This window comes from Haematobia irritans, chromosome 4 (assembly GCF_050003625.1).
Source record: "Haematobia irritans isolate KBUSLIRL chromosome 4, ASM5000362v1, whole genome shotgun sequence".
Lineage (NCBI taxonomy): Eukaryota > Metazoa > Arthropoda > Insecta > Diptera > Muscidae > Haematobia > Haematobia irritans.
The window spans coordinates 184346735-184363038 of record NC_134400.1 but is presented as its reverse complement, the minus strand read 5'-3'; the positions used below and the strand labels follow the sequence as shown (position 1 = coordinate 184363038).

Below are 16304 nucleotides of genomic sequence, written 5' to 3'. Positions count from 1 at the left end.
ATTACATGCTCTAGATAAGCACTAAATGGATGCGGCAACCATGTCCAAACATGTTTTTTCCGTGCGTGTAGACGTAGGTATAAAAATGAGTACAAGTTCCAAAAGACTATTTTGACTACCCAATATAATAAATTATTTAAATTGAATGCAAGAAAGAGATACCACAGTCTTTTAACAAAAAAATTTGAAATTTACACAACATAATTGTTTCAACTTGAAATTATTTCAACATCAAAACCTGGGTCATTGATAAACATTTTGAATCCTATTCTCACGCTGCATCTTTTGATTTGATGATAATTAAATATATTTGTGAAAGAAAATGGGACTTTTAGCAAAAAATTAAAAAAAAATAATAATAATTCAATCACCGAAAAACGAAATTATTTTTTTGATATTAAAATTGTTTCAAGCCTTGGCTGTCACATGAATGAATGAAAGTTTCAGACTCACTTCCACCCTTCATCTATTCTAAAGGGTGATTTGTTAAGAGCTTGATAACTTTTTTTTAAAAAAAAATGCATAAAATTTGCAAAATCTCATCGGTTCTTTATTTGAAACGTTAGATTGGTCCATGACATTTACTTTTTGAAGATAATTTCATTTAAATGTTGACCGCGGCTGCGTCTTAGGTGGTCCATTCGGAAAGTCCAATTTTGGGCAACTTTTTCGAGCATTTCGGCCGGAATAGCCCGAATTTCTTCGGAAATGTTGTCTTCCAAAGCTGGAATAGTTGCTGGCTTATTTCTGTAGACTTTAGACTTGACGTAGCCCCACAAAAAATAGTCTAAAGGCGTCAAATCGCATGATCTTGGTGGCCAACTTACCGGTCCATTTCTTGAGATGAATTGTTCTCCGAAGTTTTCCCTCAAAATGGCCATAGAATCGCGAGCTGTGTGGCATGTAGCGCCATCTTGTTGAAACCACATGTCAACCAAGTTCAGTTCTTCCATTTTTGGCAACAAAAAGTTTGTTAGCATCGAACGATAGCGATCGCCATTCACCGTAACGTTGCGTCCAACAGCATCTTTGAAAAAATACGGTCCAATGATTCCACCAGCGTACAAACCACACCAAACAGTGCATTTTTCGGGATGCATGGGCAGTTCTTGAACGGCTTCTGGTTGCTCTTCACTCCAAATGCGGCAATTTTGCTTATTTACGTAGCCATTCAACCAGAAATGAGCCTCATCGCTGAACAAAATTTGTCGATAAAAAAGCGGATTTTCTGCCACTGATTTTGGTAATAAAATTCAATGATTTGCAAGCGTTGCTCGTTAGTAAGTCTATTCATGATGAAATGTCAAAGCATACTGAGCATCTTTCTCTTTGACACCATGTCTGAAATCCCACGTGATCTGTCAAATACTAATGCATGAAAATCCTAACCTCAAAAGAATCACCCTTTACATGCAATTATTTTGTTATTCATAAAAGCTGAGAAGAGAGGATACACAAATGTTCCAATATTACGGGGTTCAAGTAGACAATGACATCGATGACTAAATGAATGGGCCGCTATGACATTTTTCTTCATCTTCATCATTCGTACATTGCAAAAGTCTAGGGGAGCGGTTTTGTTTTGGGTGGAGACGTGACCATGATCATGACAAACATTTATATAATATTGTACAATTTCAAGTCAATGTCTTAGTATATTTCAATGATATCGAAAACTTCATTTGAAATTTTCAGTGTCCCACCAAAAATAAATAAAAAAACACACCGATTATTTGAAAATAATGAAAAAATTGCCCAATACTTCTGAGTCAGATTCTAAAGAGGCAATTGTTAAGATTGGAAGTAACATTGAATGCGATGCCAGCATGACTATGAATTTTTTTTTAAATAAACAATGTTTAATATTTTGTATGGAATTGTAAAAAATTAAAAAACAACATATATAAAAAACATTACCAAAATGTTTCCAATTAAAAAGTTGGTTAAAGTTGGAAATGAAATCAAACGTCATACGATTAACTTTTTAATCGAATTAAAAAATAATTAGGAAAATTATTGAAATTTTTACATTTCTTTAGCATTTATATTAAATAAAAACATATTTCCAATTAAAAATATAATTGAAAATTTTGTTCGGCAATAATCATTTATATTCATAAGGAACTCATGTAAAATTACAAGAAAAATATTTAATTTTAAGAAAAAATTATTATTATTACCTCTATTAAAAAATTATTAGAATTTTCACACGAAACCAATTGAATTTTTAAATTAACTAATTAAAATAATTATTGAAAATAATTATTGAAAAAATATCACCACATTTTTATACCCTGCTCCACACTGTGGAACAGGGTATTATAAGTTAATGCATATGTTTGCAACACCCAGAAGGAGACGAGATAGACACATGGTGTCTTTGGCAAAAATGCTCAGGGTGGGCTCCTGAGTCGATATAGCCATGTCCGTCTGTCCGTCTGTCCGTGAACACATTTTTGTAGTCAAAGTCTAGGTCGCAGTTTTAGTCCAATCGACTTCAAATTTGGCACAAGTATGTGTTTTGGCTCAGAATAGATCCCTATTGATTTTGGAAGAAATCGGTTCAGATTTAGATATAGCTCCCATATATATATTTCGCTCGATATGGACTTATATGGCCCCAGAAGCCAGAGTTTTACCCTAATTTGCTTAAAATTTTGCACAAGAAGAACAATTAGTACTATAGTCAAGTGTGCCAAATTTTATTGAAATCGGTTCAGATTTAGATATAGCTCCCATATATATCTTTCGCCCGATATGGACTGATACTGTCCCAGAAGCCAGAGTTTTACGTGCCAAATTTGGTTGAAATCGGTTCAGATTTAGATATAGCTCCCATATATAGCTTTCGCCCGATTTACACTCATATGAGCACAGAGGCCAATTTTTTACTCCGATTTAGTTGAAATTTTGTACAGGGAGTAGAATTAGTATTGTTGCTATGCGTGCCAAATTTGGTTGACATCGGTTCAGATTTAGATATAGCTCCCCTATATATGTTTTTCTGATTTCGACAAAAATACCAACATTTTCCTTGTTAAATCGCCACTTCTTAGTCGAAAAGTTGTAAAAATGACTTTAATTTTCCTAAACTTCTAATACATATATATCGAGCGATAAATCATAAATAAACTTTTGTGAAGTTTCCTTAAAATTGCTTCAGATTTAAATGTTTCCCATATTTTTTTACTAAAATTGTGTTCCACCCTAGTGCATCTATAGATTTTGTAAAAGTCTATCAAATTCTGTCCAAATCGTGTGATATTTAAATGCATGTATTTGGGACAAACATTTATATATAGCCCCCAACACATTTGACGGATGTAATATGGTATCGAACATTTAGATCTACAAAGTGGTGCAGGGTATAATATAGTCGGCCCCGCCCGACTTTAGACTTTCCTTACTTATTTCAATTAAAAATTTGATTAATTAATAAAAACAAGTATATACGGCCGTAAGTTCGGCCAGGCCGAAGCTTATGTACCCTCCACCATGGATTGCGTAGAAACTTCTTCTAAACACTGCCATCCACAATCGAATTACATGAGTTGGGGTAACGCTTGCTGATGGCAACGTATCTTAAACCCTCCTAACATAGTATATAATTCAGTTTGACAAGGTTTTCTATAGAAATAAAATTTTAACAAAATGTTCTATAGAAATAAGATTTTCACGAAATTTTCTATAGAAATAAAATTTTAACAAAATTTTCTATAGAAAAAAGTTTTGACAAAATTTTCTAAGAAATTAAAATTTAACAACATTTTCTATGGAAGTAAAATTTTAACAAAATTTTCTATAGAAATAAAATTTTGACAAAATTTTCTATAGAAATAAAATTTTGGGAGATTCTTTTTGGCTCGAGTGGCAACCATGATTATGAACCGATATGGACCAATTTTTGTGTGATTAGAGATCGGCTATATATAACTATAGACCGATATGGATCAATTTTGGTATGGTTGTTTGCGGCCATATACTAACACATCGTTCCAAATTTCAGCCGGATTGGATGAAAGTTTCTTCTCTTTGAGGCTTGGTATGGTTGCTAAAGACCATATACCAACACCATTTTCCAAATTTCGGCAAGATCGGATGAAATTTGCTTCTCTTTGAGGCTCCGCAAGCCAAATCTGGGGATCGGGTTATATGGGGGCTATATATAATTATGGACCGATGTGGACCAATTTTTGCATGGTTGTTAGAGACCATATACCAAAATAATGTACCAAATTTTAGGCGGATCGGATGAAATATGCTTCTCTTAGAGGCTCCGCAAGCCAAATCTGGGGATCGGGTTATATGGGGGCTATATATAATTATGGACCGATGTGGACCAATTTTTGCATGGTTGCTAAAGACCATATACCAACACCATGTACCAAATTTCAGCCGGATCGGATGAAATTTGCTTCTCTTTGAGGCCCCGCAAGCCAAATCTGGGGATCGGGTTATATGGGGGCTATATACAGTTTGTCAAGAAAGTGTTTTGACAATGGGATAAAAATTATGTTTTGTTCCAAAATTAAATATAATGAAATTTTAAAAAAATATTTTATTATGTATTTTGCAAAGTATACATACGTACACAGAATTAAAAATTTAATAAAATATTTAATATTTCAATTATTTCTAGAATTTGAAATATTTGGCAATGTCAAAAGACTTTCTTGACATACTGTATAATTATGGACCGATGTGGACCAATTTTTGCATGGTTGTTAGATATCATATACCAACACCATGTACCAAATTTTAGCCGGTTCGGATGAAATATGCTTCTCTTAGAGGCTCCGCAAGCCAAATCTGAGGTTCCGTTTATATGGGGGCTATACGTGAAAGTGGACCGATATGGCCCATTTGCAATACCATCCGACCTACATCAATAACAACTACTTGTGCTAAGTTTCAAGTCGATAGCTTGTTTCGTTCGGAAGTTAGCGTGATTTCAACAGACGGACGGACGGACATGCTTAGATCGACTCAGAATTTTACCACGACCCAGAATATATATACTTTATGGGGCCTTAGAGCAATATTTCGATGTGTTACAAACGAAATGACGAAGTTAATATACCCCCCATCCTATGCTGGAGGGTATAACAAATTGAGTACAATTTTAATTGGTTCTAATGTAGGATTGATATTATCATTTCTGTGATTGAAGAAATTTCAATGAAAAATTAATTGGATCAATTAATTTCGTGATTGAAGATGAATATTATTTAACAGAATTAATTAGAAATAAAAAATTCTTTATTAAAACTTTAAATGATTTCCTAAGAACTGTCATTTTATTGATTTTGATCACAAAACACAATTAATTTTTTTTATTGAGGTTATCAATTATTTATTGTATAATTTTTTTTATTATTTTTTTTAAGTATTTTACCTTTACATGGTATAATTTTCTTGTAACTTTATACAAGTTTATATTTTCAAAATTTTACAAAACTAAACAAAATTTCCAATTATATTTTTTTAATTAAAATCAAGCTTGAGATCGATGTTAGCTTGTACATTTTTCGGGAGCCACCGTGGAGCAATGGTTAGCATGCCCGCCTTGCCATACACAAGGTCGTGGGTTCGATTCCTGTTATGACCGAACACCAAAAAGTTTTTCATCGGTGGATTATCCCACCTCATCAATGCTGGCGACATTTCTGAGGGTTTCAAAGCTTCTCTAAGTGGTTTCACTGGAATGTGGAACGCCGTTCGGACTCGGCTATAAAAAGGAGGTCCCTTGTCATTGATCTTAACATGGAATCGGGCAGCACTCAGTAATAAGAGGGAAGTTCACCACTGTGGTATCACAATGGACTGAATAGTCTAAGTGAGCCTGATACATCGGGCTGCCACATAACCTAACCTAACCTAGCTTGTAAATTTATTTTCGATTTGATACAAAAAAAAATCAAATGAAATCAAATTATCTAATTTAATTAAAATGGTAATTGGAACAATTAATATTACAACTAAACACATTAACATTTTCATTTTCTTAACAAACTTTTTCTTAATGTTATTAATTGTTTTTTTTTTTTTCAATTTTATTCGTATCGGTTAATTTTTGGATTGATTACGTTTTCAACTTCAATCAACTATACATAATATAATTGAAAATATTTTGATGATATTTTGTTTCTGTAGTAACATCATGTAAACCAACATTTTTATTGGTTTGTGATTGCCCCATTTAAAAATGTATTAATAATGCCCGTTTTATATATAAATGAAACCTTTATTGTTTATTTCTTATAATGATCGAAATATTATTGTTCACACCAATATTTTGATGAGTTCGTTTATTGTTAAAATTTAATTTAAATTTAAATTGTGTCGGATATTGAAATAAAAATTATGTCATTAGCATTGAATTGAATCATTCATTTCAATGAATGAAAGAAAAAAAAATAGATATTCAAATTTAAATAAAGCAACAATGTATGCTTATTTTTCGGTAATAATTGAAAGTAAAAGTATAACATCAGTTGATTGAAAATATATAGGGCACCCTAATTAAGGGAATAAACCCCACAATGTTATAAATGTTTAGATATCACGTTGGACTTGTGGATGCCACAGGCCTTTGAGACCAGTGTGAAGATATTCACAGTTGATCTAATATCTGTTTATCCATCTTATTTGTCGATCCAAAATATTGTTAGGATATGTTTTAACTTTATGGATAAATTATAGATTTTCTTGTGTGATATTTCAGATTATGTCTTGTCATTTTGATAATTATATATTTTTCATAATATATGTGCATCGTTTGACTTTTGTAAACGAGTGTTCATGAATCGTAAATAACATTTACGATTTTTCTTGCTATGTATCATTCCCTGCCGCATTATGTTAAAAGTCATATCGTTTACATGTCCATCTATTCCAATTATGTCAAATCATTTGGAAATATTTTTTTTTATTCTATTGAATGTCTATCTTTGTTTTTTTTTTATAAAGGCCGTATTATGATTCAATCTATTGCTCAATAATTGTTAGGCTTTATGCATCATATAATACATTGTTTTTGATTTTTTCTCTATACAATTGATTCATTAATGGGCGATTACTCATATGTACATATAACTAGTTACATGTGGTCCAAATAGTGTTATTTTCTATTACAAGGCTGACAAAATATGATTGCACTTAAAGAATTTTTTTAGTAGACTGCAGTAAAAGCTGAAAACTTTTTCAATTAAAAAAATATTTGATACAATTAACTTTTTAATCAAACTCGGAAGAGTAGGACAGTTAAAAAACAAGTATATACAGTAGTGAATTCGACCGGGCCGAATCTTATGTACCCTATGATCGATTTATCTGAGGGCTATATATACTGATATGGACCTACACACAAAAAAATATTTTTCTGATTCAATCACGAAATTAATTGATCCAATTAATTTTTTAATTGAAATGTCTTCAATCACGAAAATGATAGTATCAATCACAGTTTTAATTGGGTATAGAAAAAATCCTTGATTAAAAAATTAATTGATGTCATTAGCAATTTTCAATTAATTTTTTAATTGATTCAATTAAAAATTTAATTGATTTTGAATGCAAACCCTAATTAATTTTTTATTTAAAAAGGTAACTATTTTCAACTACTTTCTGCATTGGCTTAGAATTTTTATTTTGATTAAGAAATGTTCATCACTGACTTCGTCTTCTGAATTTGATTAAAAAGTTAATTCTATCAATTAATTTTTTAATTAAAAATTTTAAAATTTTCAATCATTGACTTAATTAACCTAATGTTTCTACCTTGATTAAAAAGTTAATTGTATCAATTAATTTATTAATTGAAAAAACATTCAACTTCAATTAACTTTTTAATTGGAAATATTCTGGTGATATTTTTTTCTGTGTAGTTAGGCATGGTTGTTAACGGCCATATACTAGCACAATGTACCAAATTTCAACTGACTCGGATGAAATTTGCTCCTCCAGAAAGGCTCCAAAACCAAATCTCGGGATCGGTTTATATGGGGGCTATATATGATTATGGACTGATATGGACCACTTTTGGCATGGTTGTTAAATATTATATACTAACATCACGTACCAAATTTCAACCAGATGGGATGAATTTTACTTCTCTAAAAGGCACCTGAAGTCAAATCTGGGGATCGGTTTATATGGGAGCTATATATAATTATGGACCGATGTGGACAATTTTTGCATGGTTGTTAGAGACCATATACTAACATCACGTACCAAATTTCAACAAAATCGGATAAATTTTGCTCTTCCAAGGGGCTCCGGAGGTCAAATCTGGAGATCGGTTTATATAATTATGGACTGATATGAACCAATTCCTGCATGGTTGTTGGATACCATATACTAACATCACGTACCAAATTTCAACTGAATCGGATGAATTTTTCTCATCAACGAGGTTATATGTGATTATGGACTGATATGGACCACTTTTGGCATGGTTGTTAATATCATACACTACCACCACGTACCAAATTTCAACCAGATGGGATGAATTTTACTTCTCTAAAAGGCACCGGAGGTCAAATCTTGGGATCGGTTTATATGGGGACTATATTTAATTATGAACCGATATGGACCAATTTTTGCATGGTTGTTAGAGACCATATACTAGCACCATGTACCAAATTTCAGCTGAATCGGATGAAATTTGCTTCTTTTAGAAGCTCCGCAAGCTAAATCTGGGGATCGGTTTATATGGTGGCTATATATAATTATGGATCGATGTGGACCAATTTTTGCATGGTTGCTAGAGACCATATACTAACACCATGTACCAAATTGCAGGCGGATCGGATGAAATTTGCATCTCTTAGAGGCTCTGCAAGCCAAATCGTGGGATCGGTTTATATGGGGGCTATATGTAATTATGGACCGATGTGAACCAATTTTTGCATGGTTGTTAGAGTCCATATACTAACACCATGTACTGAATTTCAGCCGGATCGGATGAAATTTGCTTCTCTTAGAGCAATCGCAAGCCAAATTTGGGGGTCCATTTATATGGGGGCTATACGTAAATGTGGACCGATATGGCCCATTTGCAATACCATCCGACCTACATCAATAACAACTACTTGTGCCAAGTTTCAAGTCGATAGCTTGTTTCGTTCGGAAGTTAGCGTGATTTCAACAGGCGGACGGACGGACATGCTCAGATCGACTCAGAATTTCACCACGACCCGGAATATATATATACTTTATGGGGTCTTAGAGCAATATTTCGATGTGTTACAAATGGCATGACAAAGTTAATATACCCCCATCCTATGGTGGAGGGTATAGCAAGTATATACAGTAGTAAATTCGGCCGGGCCGAATCTTAAATACCCACCACCATGAATCAAATATAATAGTTCCCTTTGAAAATTTCAGGGGGGTTTGATGAAAGATATTTTCCCAGTACGCTTCCCACAGATAAATGTAAAGATTTTACCTATGAAGGCTAGATCAGATTCTGAATTTATAAGAACCATTTTTAGATCAGATTCTGAATTTATAAGAACCTAAGAAGTAAAATCGGGAGATCGGTCTATATGGGGGCTATATCAAATTTATGAAAAAGTCTGATCCTCGAAATCTCAACTTTCCAAATTTTAAAAAGTTTTTTTTTTTATTCTGACTATCATCCCTATAAAAACCCTCTGCTAGTTTTAATGCCAATTGACGATGATGGTACTCGGATTGTTTTTACATTTGTCTAAACCTATGGTCTATGCCCCTTTCGAACTCTCCGCACACATACACACGCAGACAATTACAATTCGGAATTTGTATAGGAATCAATTGAATGAATGTTTTTTTACACAAATTGTTGCATTTAATTATTTGTTTGTACAATTTTTGACATGGCATTTCCGTTTTTTGTGGTTGTACAAACTTTTTTTTTTTTTTTGTTTTATTCCCAGCTCTTTCACATTGGTCGTCTGTGTGCACATCTGTCTGTCCGTCCATTCATTCATTCATTCCATTATCCCATCTTGCTTTCACTTGATTAATTTCGCAACAACTGAACAATGTTTCGGAGCTTAGATACCGCAAATGACACAATGACCACTATGTAGTGTCCAAAAGTATGTATGTCTGTCAATTTCACACTTTTGACAATTTCCAGTGGTTCTGTTCTCTGTGTTGCCCCTTTCCGAAACTGGGTGGATCAAGTGGTTTTTTGTTTTGACAATTATTATTAAAATTTATTACTGATCTGGAGCAGCATACATAATTGAGTCTAAAAGGGCTAGGCTTTTTGTGCGTTTGTGTCTTGTGGCATGGATTCATTGTCTAGTGTTGGCTTTTTAGATGATTCTTTCATTTCTTAAGGCATATCGAACTATTGATCTCTATGACTTTGGTTATAATAGAATTAACCTTTTAAGAAAAGAAAAACAAAAACGAGAATTTATTAAAAAGGCAATTGGCCTATGGCTGTTTTGGCCCCTTTTGTTTCATAAAATTTGAAATTGAAAAAAAAACTCATCCCTTTTTTTAACCCTTACAGGTGCTGGAGAATCTGGCAAATCGACCATTGTTAAACAAATGAAAATCATTCATGAAGCCGGTTACTCACAGGAAGAATGCGAAGAATATCGTCGCGTTGTCTACAGCAATACAATACAATCACTTATGGCCATTATACGTGCTATGGGTCATCTGAAAATTGATTTTGCCGATCCATCAAAAACGGAAATAGCCCGTCAATTTTTTACATATGCCTCAGCTGCCGAAGAGGGTATATTGCTTCCTGAAATAGTATTACTCATGAAGAAACTATGGTCTGATGCGGGAGTACAACAGTCATTTGCACGTTCACGAGAGTATCAATTAAATGATTCCGCAGCCTATTATCTCAATTCACTGGATCGTATATCAACGCCGAATTATATACCCACACAGCAGGATGTGTTGCGCACGCGCGTCAAAACCACTGGCATAGTGGAAACACATTTCAAATGTAAAGGTCTATATTTCAAGTAAGTACAAAACGAGAAGGAGGGTGCTAACAAATTCATATGATGATAATGATGTTGATGGGAAATGAACAAATGCGAAATAATGAATGAATCCATATTCCTCCATGTCTGGCATACCCATCCCTCCCCCTTTTAATATTTTACTATTTTGAGGTTTGACTATGGAATTCCTTTGTTTTCCTCGCATTTTGTTTATTGTAGTTTTTTTGCACATTTAATTGTTTTCATAGATTTTTTTTTTGTATATTCGTTTATTTTATTTTGCAGAATGTTTGATGTTGGCGGTCAACGATCGGAACGTAAAAAGTGGATACATTGTTTTGAGTGTGTGACAGCAATTATCTTTTGTGTAGCATTATCGGGTATGTATGTCAAGAACAATGGATTATAGAGTTAAGTTTTCGAAACAGCAAAAAAGCAATCGCTACAGACCAACCTTTGACCAAAAGAAAGCAAGGCAGAAATTTTAAACACAGGTGAACTTAAAATTTAAGTATTGAAAGGAAATGAAAATGCAAATCACAAAATCTCAGTAAAGTTCGTTAATTTAGGCTCACTAGGTCTATGCAGTCCATCTATGTTTCGCTCAATGACATTGTTCCTTATTTTTATAACCGAGTTCAAACGGCGTTTCACATTGCGGACTCTTTAAAACACTCAGAAATGTCACCAATGTCACAAAGAGGGGATAGTGCGCCGCTGAAAAACTTTTTCTTTATAACTATTTTGACAAAGTTTTCTATAGAAATAAAGTTTTGACAAAATATTCTATAGAAATAAAATTTAGAAAAATTTTCTATAAAAACAAAATTTTGACAAAATTTTCAATAGAAATAAAATTTTGAAAAAAATTTCTATAGAAATAAAATTTTGACAACATATTCTATAGAAATATAATTTTTAAAAAAATCACAAATTTTCTTTACAACTGCAATTTTGACAAAATTTTCTATAGATATAACATTTTGACAAAATTTTCTATAAAAATAAAATTTTGACAAAATTTTCTATAGAAATAAAATTTTGACAAAATTTTCTATAGAAATAACATTTTGACAAAATTTTCTATAAAAATAAATTTTTTACAAAATTTTCTATAAAAAGACATGGCCCTTTTACACCGTAGTGCAATCACGGTTGCCACTCGAGCCCAAAATAACCTACCAAAATTTTAAGAACATTTTACCAAAAAACTACCAAACAAAAAAATTTTGTTTCCATAGAAAATTTTTTCAAAAATTTTATCTTTATAGAAAATTTTGTCAAAATTTTATGTCTATAGAAAATTTTGTCAAAATTTTATTTCCATAGAAACATTTTTCAAAATTTTATTTCCATAGAAAAAAGATAAAATTTTGAAAAAATTTTCTATAGAAATAAAATTTTGACAAAATTTTCTAAAGAAATAAAAGTTTGACAAATTTTTCTATAGAAATAACATTTTGACAAAATTTTCTATAGAAATAAAATTTTGACAAAATTTTCTAAAGAAATAAAAGTTTGACAATTTTTTCTATAGAAATAACAGTTTGACAAAATTTTCTATAAAAATAAAATTTTGACAAAATTTTCTATAAAAATAAAATTTTGACAAAATTTTCTATAAAAATAAAATTTTGACAAAATTTTCTATAAAAATTAAATTTTGACAAAATTTTCTATAAAAATAAAATTTTGACAAAATTTTCTATAGACATAAAATTTTGACAACATATTCTATAGAAATATAATTTTTAAAAAATTCACACCTTTTCTTTATAACTACAATTTTGACAAAATTTTCTATAGAAATAAAGTTTTGACTAAATTTCCTATAGAAATAAATTTTAGAAAAATTTTCTATTAAAACAAAATTTTGACAAAATTTTCTATAGAAATAAAATTTTGACAAAATTTTCTATAGAAATAAAATTTTGACAAAATTTTCTATAGAAATAAAATTTTGATAAAATTTTCTATAGAAATAAAATTTAGAAAATGTTGGCAAAATTTTCTATAGAAATCACATTTTGACAAAATTTTCTATAAAAATGAAATTTTGACAAAAATTTCTATAGAAATAAAATTTTGACAAAATTTTCGATAGAAATAAAATTTTGACAAAATTTTCTATAGAAATAAAATTTTGACAAAATTTTCTATATAAATAAAATTTTGACATAATTTTCTATAGAAATACAATTTTTGACAAAATTTTTCTATAGACATAACATTTTGACAACATATTCTATAGAAATAAAATTTTCTATAGAAATACAATTTTGATAAAATTTTCTATAGAAATACAATTTTGATAAAATTTTCTATAGAAATAAAATTTTGACACAATTTTCAATAGAAATACAATTTTTGACAAAATTTTCGATAAAAATAAAATTTTCAATAGAAATAAAATTTTGAAAAAATTTTCTATAGAAATAAAATTTTGACAACATATTCTATAGAATTATAATTTTTAAAAAATTCACAAATTTTCTTTATAACTGCAATTTTGACAAAATTTTCTATAGATATAACATTTTGACAAAATTTTCTATAAAAATAAAATTTTGACAAAATTTTCTATAGAAATAAAATTTTGACAAAATTTTCTATAGAAATAACTTCTTTTTCTATAGAAATGACTTCTAAGTTCCCACGTGAGTGGAAAACGGCAAGAGTGTGTCCGATTAAGAAAAAGTCAAGTCCGAATTGTCATGAGTATAGGCCGATAGCGCTAATGCCTGTTTTATCTAAGGTATTCGAATATATTTTGAAAAAGCAACTTAATGATTATCTAGAATTTAATAAGTTACTTTCTGATTGTCAATGTGGCTTCAGAAGTCATAGAAGCACAACAATGTTACTGCTTGGCCTAACTGATGCTATAAGGGGGAGTTTCACGCATGATAAAGTATGCGTTTTACTTTCATTAGACTTAGAAAAGGCCTTCGATCGCGTAGATCATTTCATATTGGTAAAAAAGCTTCACCAATACTTCGGCTTCGGCTTTAGTGCCTGCAAACTTATTGCTTCATACCTTACAGGTAGAAAGCAATATGTGCAGATCAATGGAGAAAGATCAAATATTTTGTCGGTAAGGAGTGGAGTCCCACAAGGCTCAATTCTTGGGCCTATGCTTTTCATACTTTTTCTTAATGATTTATTTGCGAATCTTGATATGTTTTGCTCCACTTTTTCGTACGCCGATGATGTTCAGTTGCTTTTTCGGGGGGATGTTAATAATTTAGATGTCTTACAAGCTAAGATTGATTTTGTAACTAATAGTTTATACAGTTGGATGTGTCTCAATAATCTTTCCGTCAATGGTTCTAAGACAAAAGCATTAATTTTTTCATCTCATCCTGATATTGGACTAACTCTTTCTTATAATGGGTGTGATATTGAAGTCGTCCACCATTTAAAATGTTTGGGGGTTACCATTGACGATAGACTTTCATTTGATCTACATATAGACAATGTTATTAGTCAAACGAATTTGACTCTACGCCAATTGTACAACTCTGATTTGATGCTGCCTTTTTCATTCAAAAAGAGACTTGTACATGCTTTGGCAATGCCCAATATTCTATACGGCATTGAGATTTTTTGTGGCACAAATGCTGGTAACATAAGGAAAGTTAAACTAGCAATTCATAGAATAGTCCGTTATCTACATTCATTGCGTCGATATGACCACATATCTCCTCATGTCCAGGATTTCCTGGGGTGCCCATTTTCGAGTTTTATTGACTTCAGATCATTTGTTCTTTTCCACAAAATTTTCAGTGCTCAGTCACCTCGATTTCTCGTGGACTTATTTTCATTTGGCCGATCGCGGCGAAATCAGATTGTTGTACCTCTTGCCAGAGGTCATATGGACAAGTCATTTCAGGCTAGAATCGCCAGATCTTATAACTGTCTCCCTACTAATTTAAAGGACTTCTCGATTTCTGATTCGACATATCGTAAAAGATTACTCGATCATCTTGGATCACCTGCATGAAGCTTATCCAAACTCGAGTTAGTAGTGCTGCTTTGTTGTGCTTGTTTGAGTAAATAATATTTTCTTATTTTGCCTTTTTTCAATCATAATGGGAACTAAAAATGTTTTGTCATATTTCATTTTTTTTTATATTTTTTTTTATCATATTATTAATTATAATTGTCATATTTCATTTTTTGTCATATTATTAATTAATCTATTTTATACCTCATATATGTAATTATACTTTTTATATACTCGCATATATTTTCACATTGTCATAACTTCAATTATACTTTAGTCACGGTTAGTAGTCCATTGTAATTTACATAAATTGGCCGCTATGTGGCTTCAAATTACATAATGAAAATAAAATAAAATAAATAAAATAAATAACATTTGTACAAAATTTTCTATAAAAATAAATTTTTTACAAAATTTTCTATAAAAATAAAATTTTGACAAAATTTTCTATAAAAGACATGGCCCTTTTACACCGTAGTGCAATCACGGTTGCCACTCGAGCCCAAAATAATCTACCAAAATTTTAAGAACATTTTACCAAAAAACTACCAAACAAAAAAATTTTATTTCCATAGAAAATTTTTTCAAAATTTTATCTTTATAGAAAATTTTGTCAAAATTTTATATCTATAGAAAATTTTGTCAAAATTTTATATCTATAGAAAATTTTGTCAAAATTTTATTTCCATAGAAAAATTTTTCAAAATTTTCTATAGAAATAAAATTTTGACAAAATTTTCTATAGAAATAAGTTTGACAAATTTTTCTATAGAAATAACATTTTGACAAAATTTTCTATAAAAATAAAATTTTGACACAATTTTCTATAAAAATACAATTTTATTTTTGGTTTTAGTCCAGCTCAAGGTCATTAATGAAAAAACTCCAGATGTTTTTTATTCGACTTTTATCCAAATAAATAATCAAATACAATTTTTATAAAATTTTTGATAGAAATAAAATTTTGACAAAATTTTCTATAAAATTAAAATTTTGACACAATTTTCTATAAAAATAAAATTTTGACAAAATTTTCTATAGAAATAAAATTTTGACAAAATTTTCTATAGAAATAAAATTTTGACAAAATTTTCTATAGAAATAAAATTTTGACAAAATTTTCTATAGAAATAAAATTTTGACAAAATTTTCTATAGAAATAAAATTTTGACAAAATTTTCTATAGAAATAAAATTTTCTATAGAAATAAAAGTTTGACAACATTTTCTATAGACATAAAATTTTGACAAAATTTTCTATAGAAATAAAATGTTGATAAAACTTTCTAAAGAGATAAAGTTTTGAAAAAAATTTCTATGGAAATAAAATTT

The 16304-nt window shown here is 30.4% G+C and overlaps 1 protein-coding gene across 1 annotated transcript in view; it reads left to right on the top strand.

Annotated features, from left to right (window-relative positions):
- Positions 1–16304, top strand: part of Galphai (G protein alpha i subunit) — a 71108-nt gene that overhangs the window by 50208 nt on the left and 4596 nt on the right. The window contains exons 2-3 of the mRNA XM_075308583.1: positions 10514–10985; positions 11253–11347. Of these exons, the coding sequence (XP_075164698.1) occupies positions 10514–10985; positions 11253–11347 (567 nt within the window). The remainder of the gene's footprint in view (positions 1–10513; positions 10986–11252; positions 11348–16304) is intronic.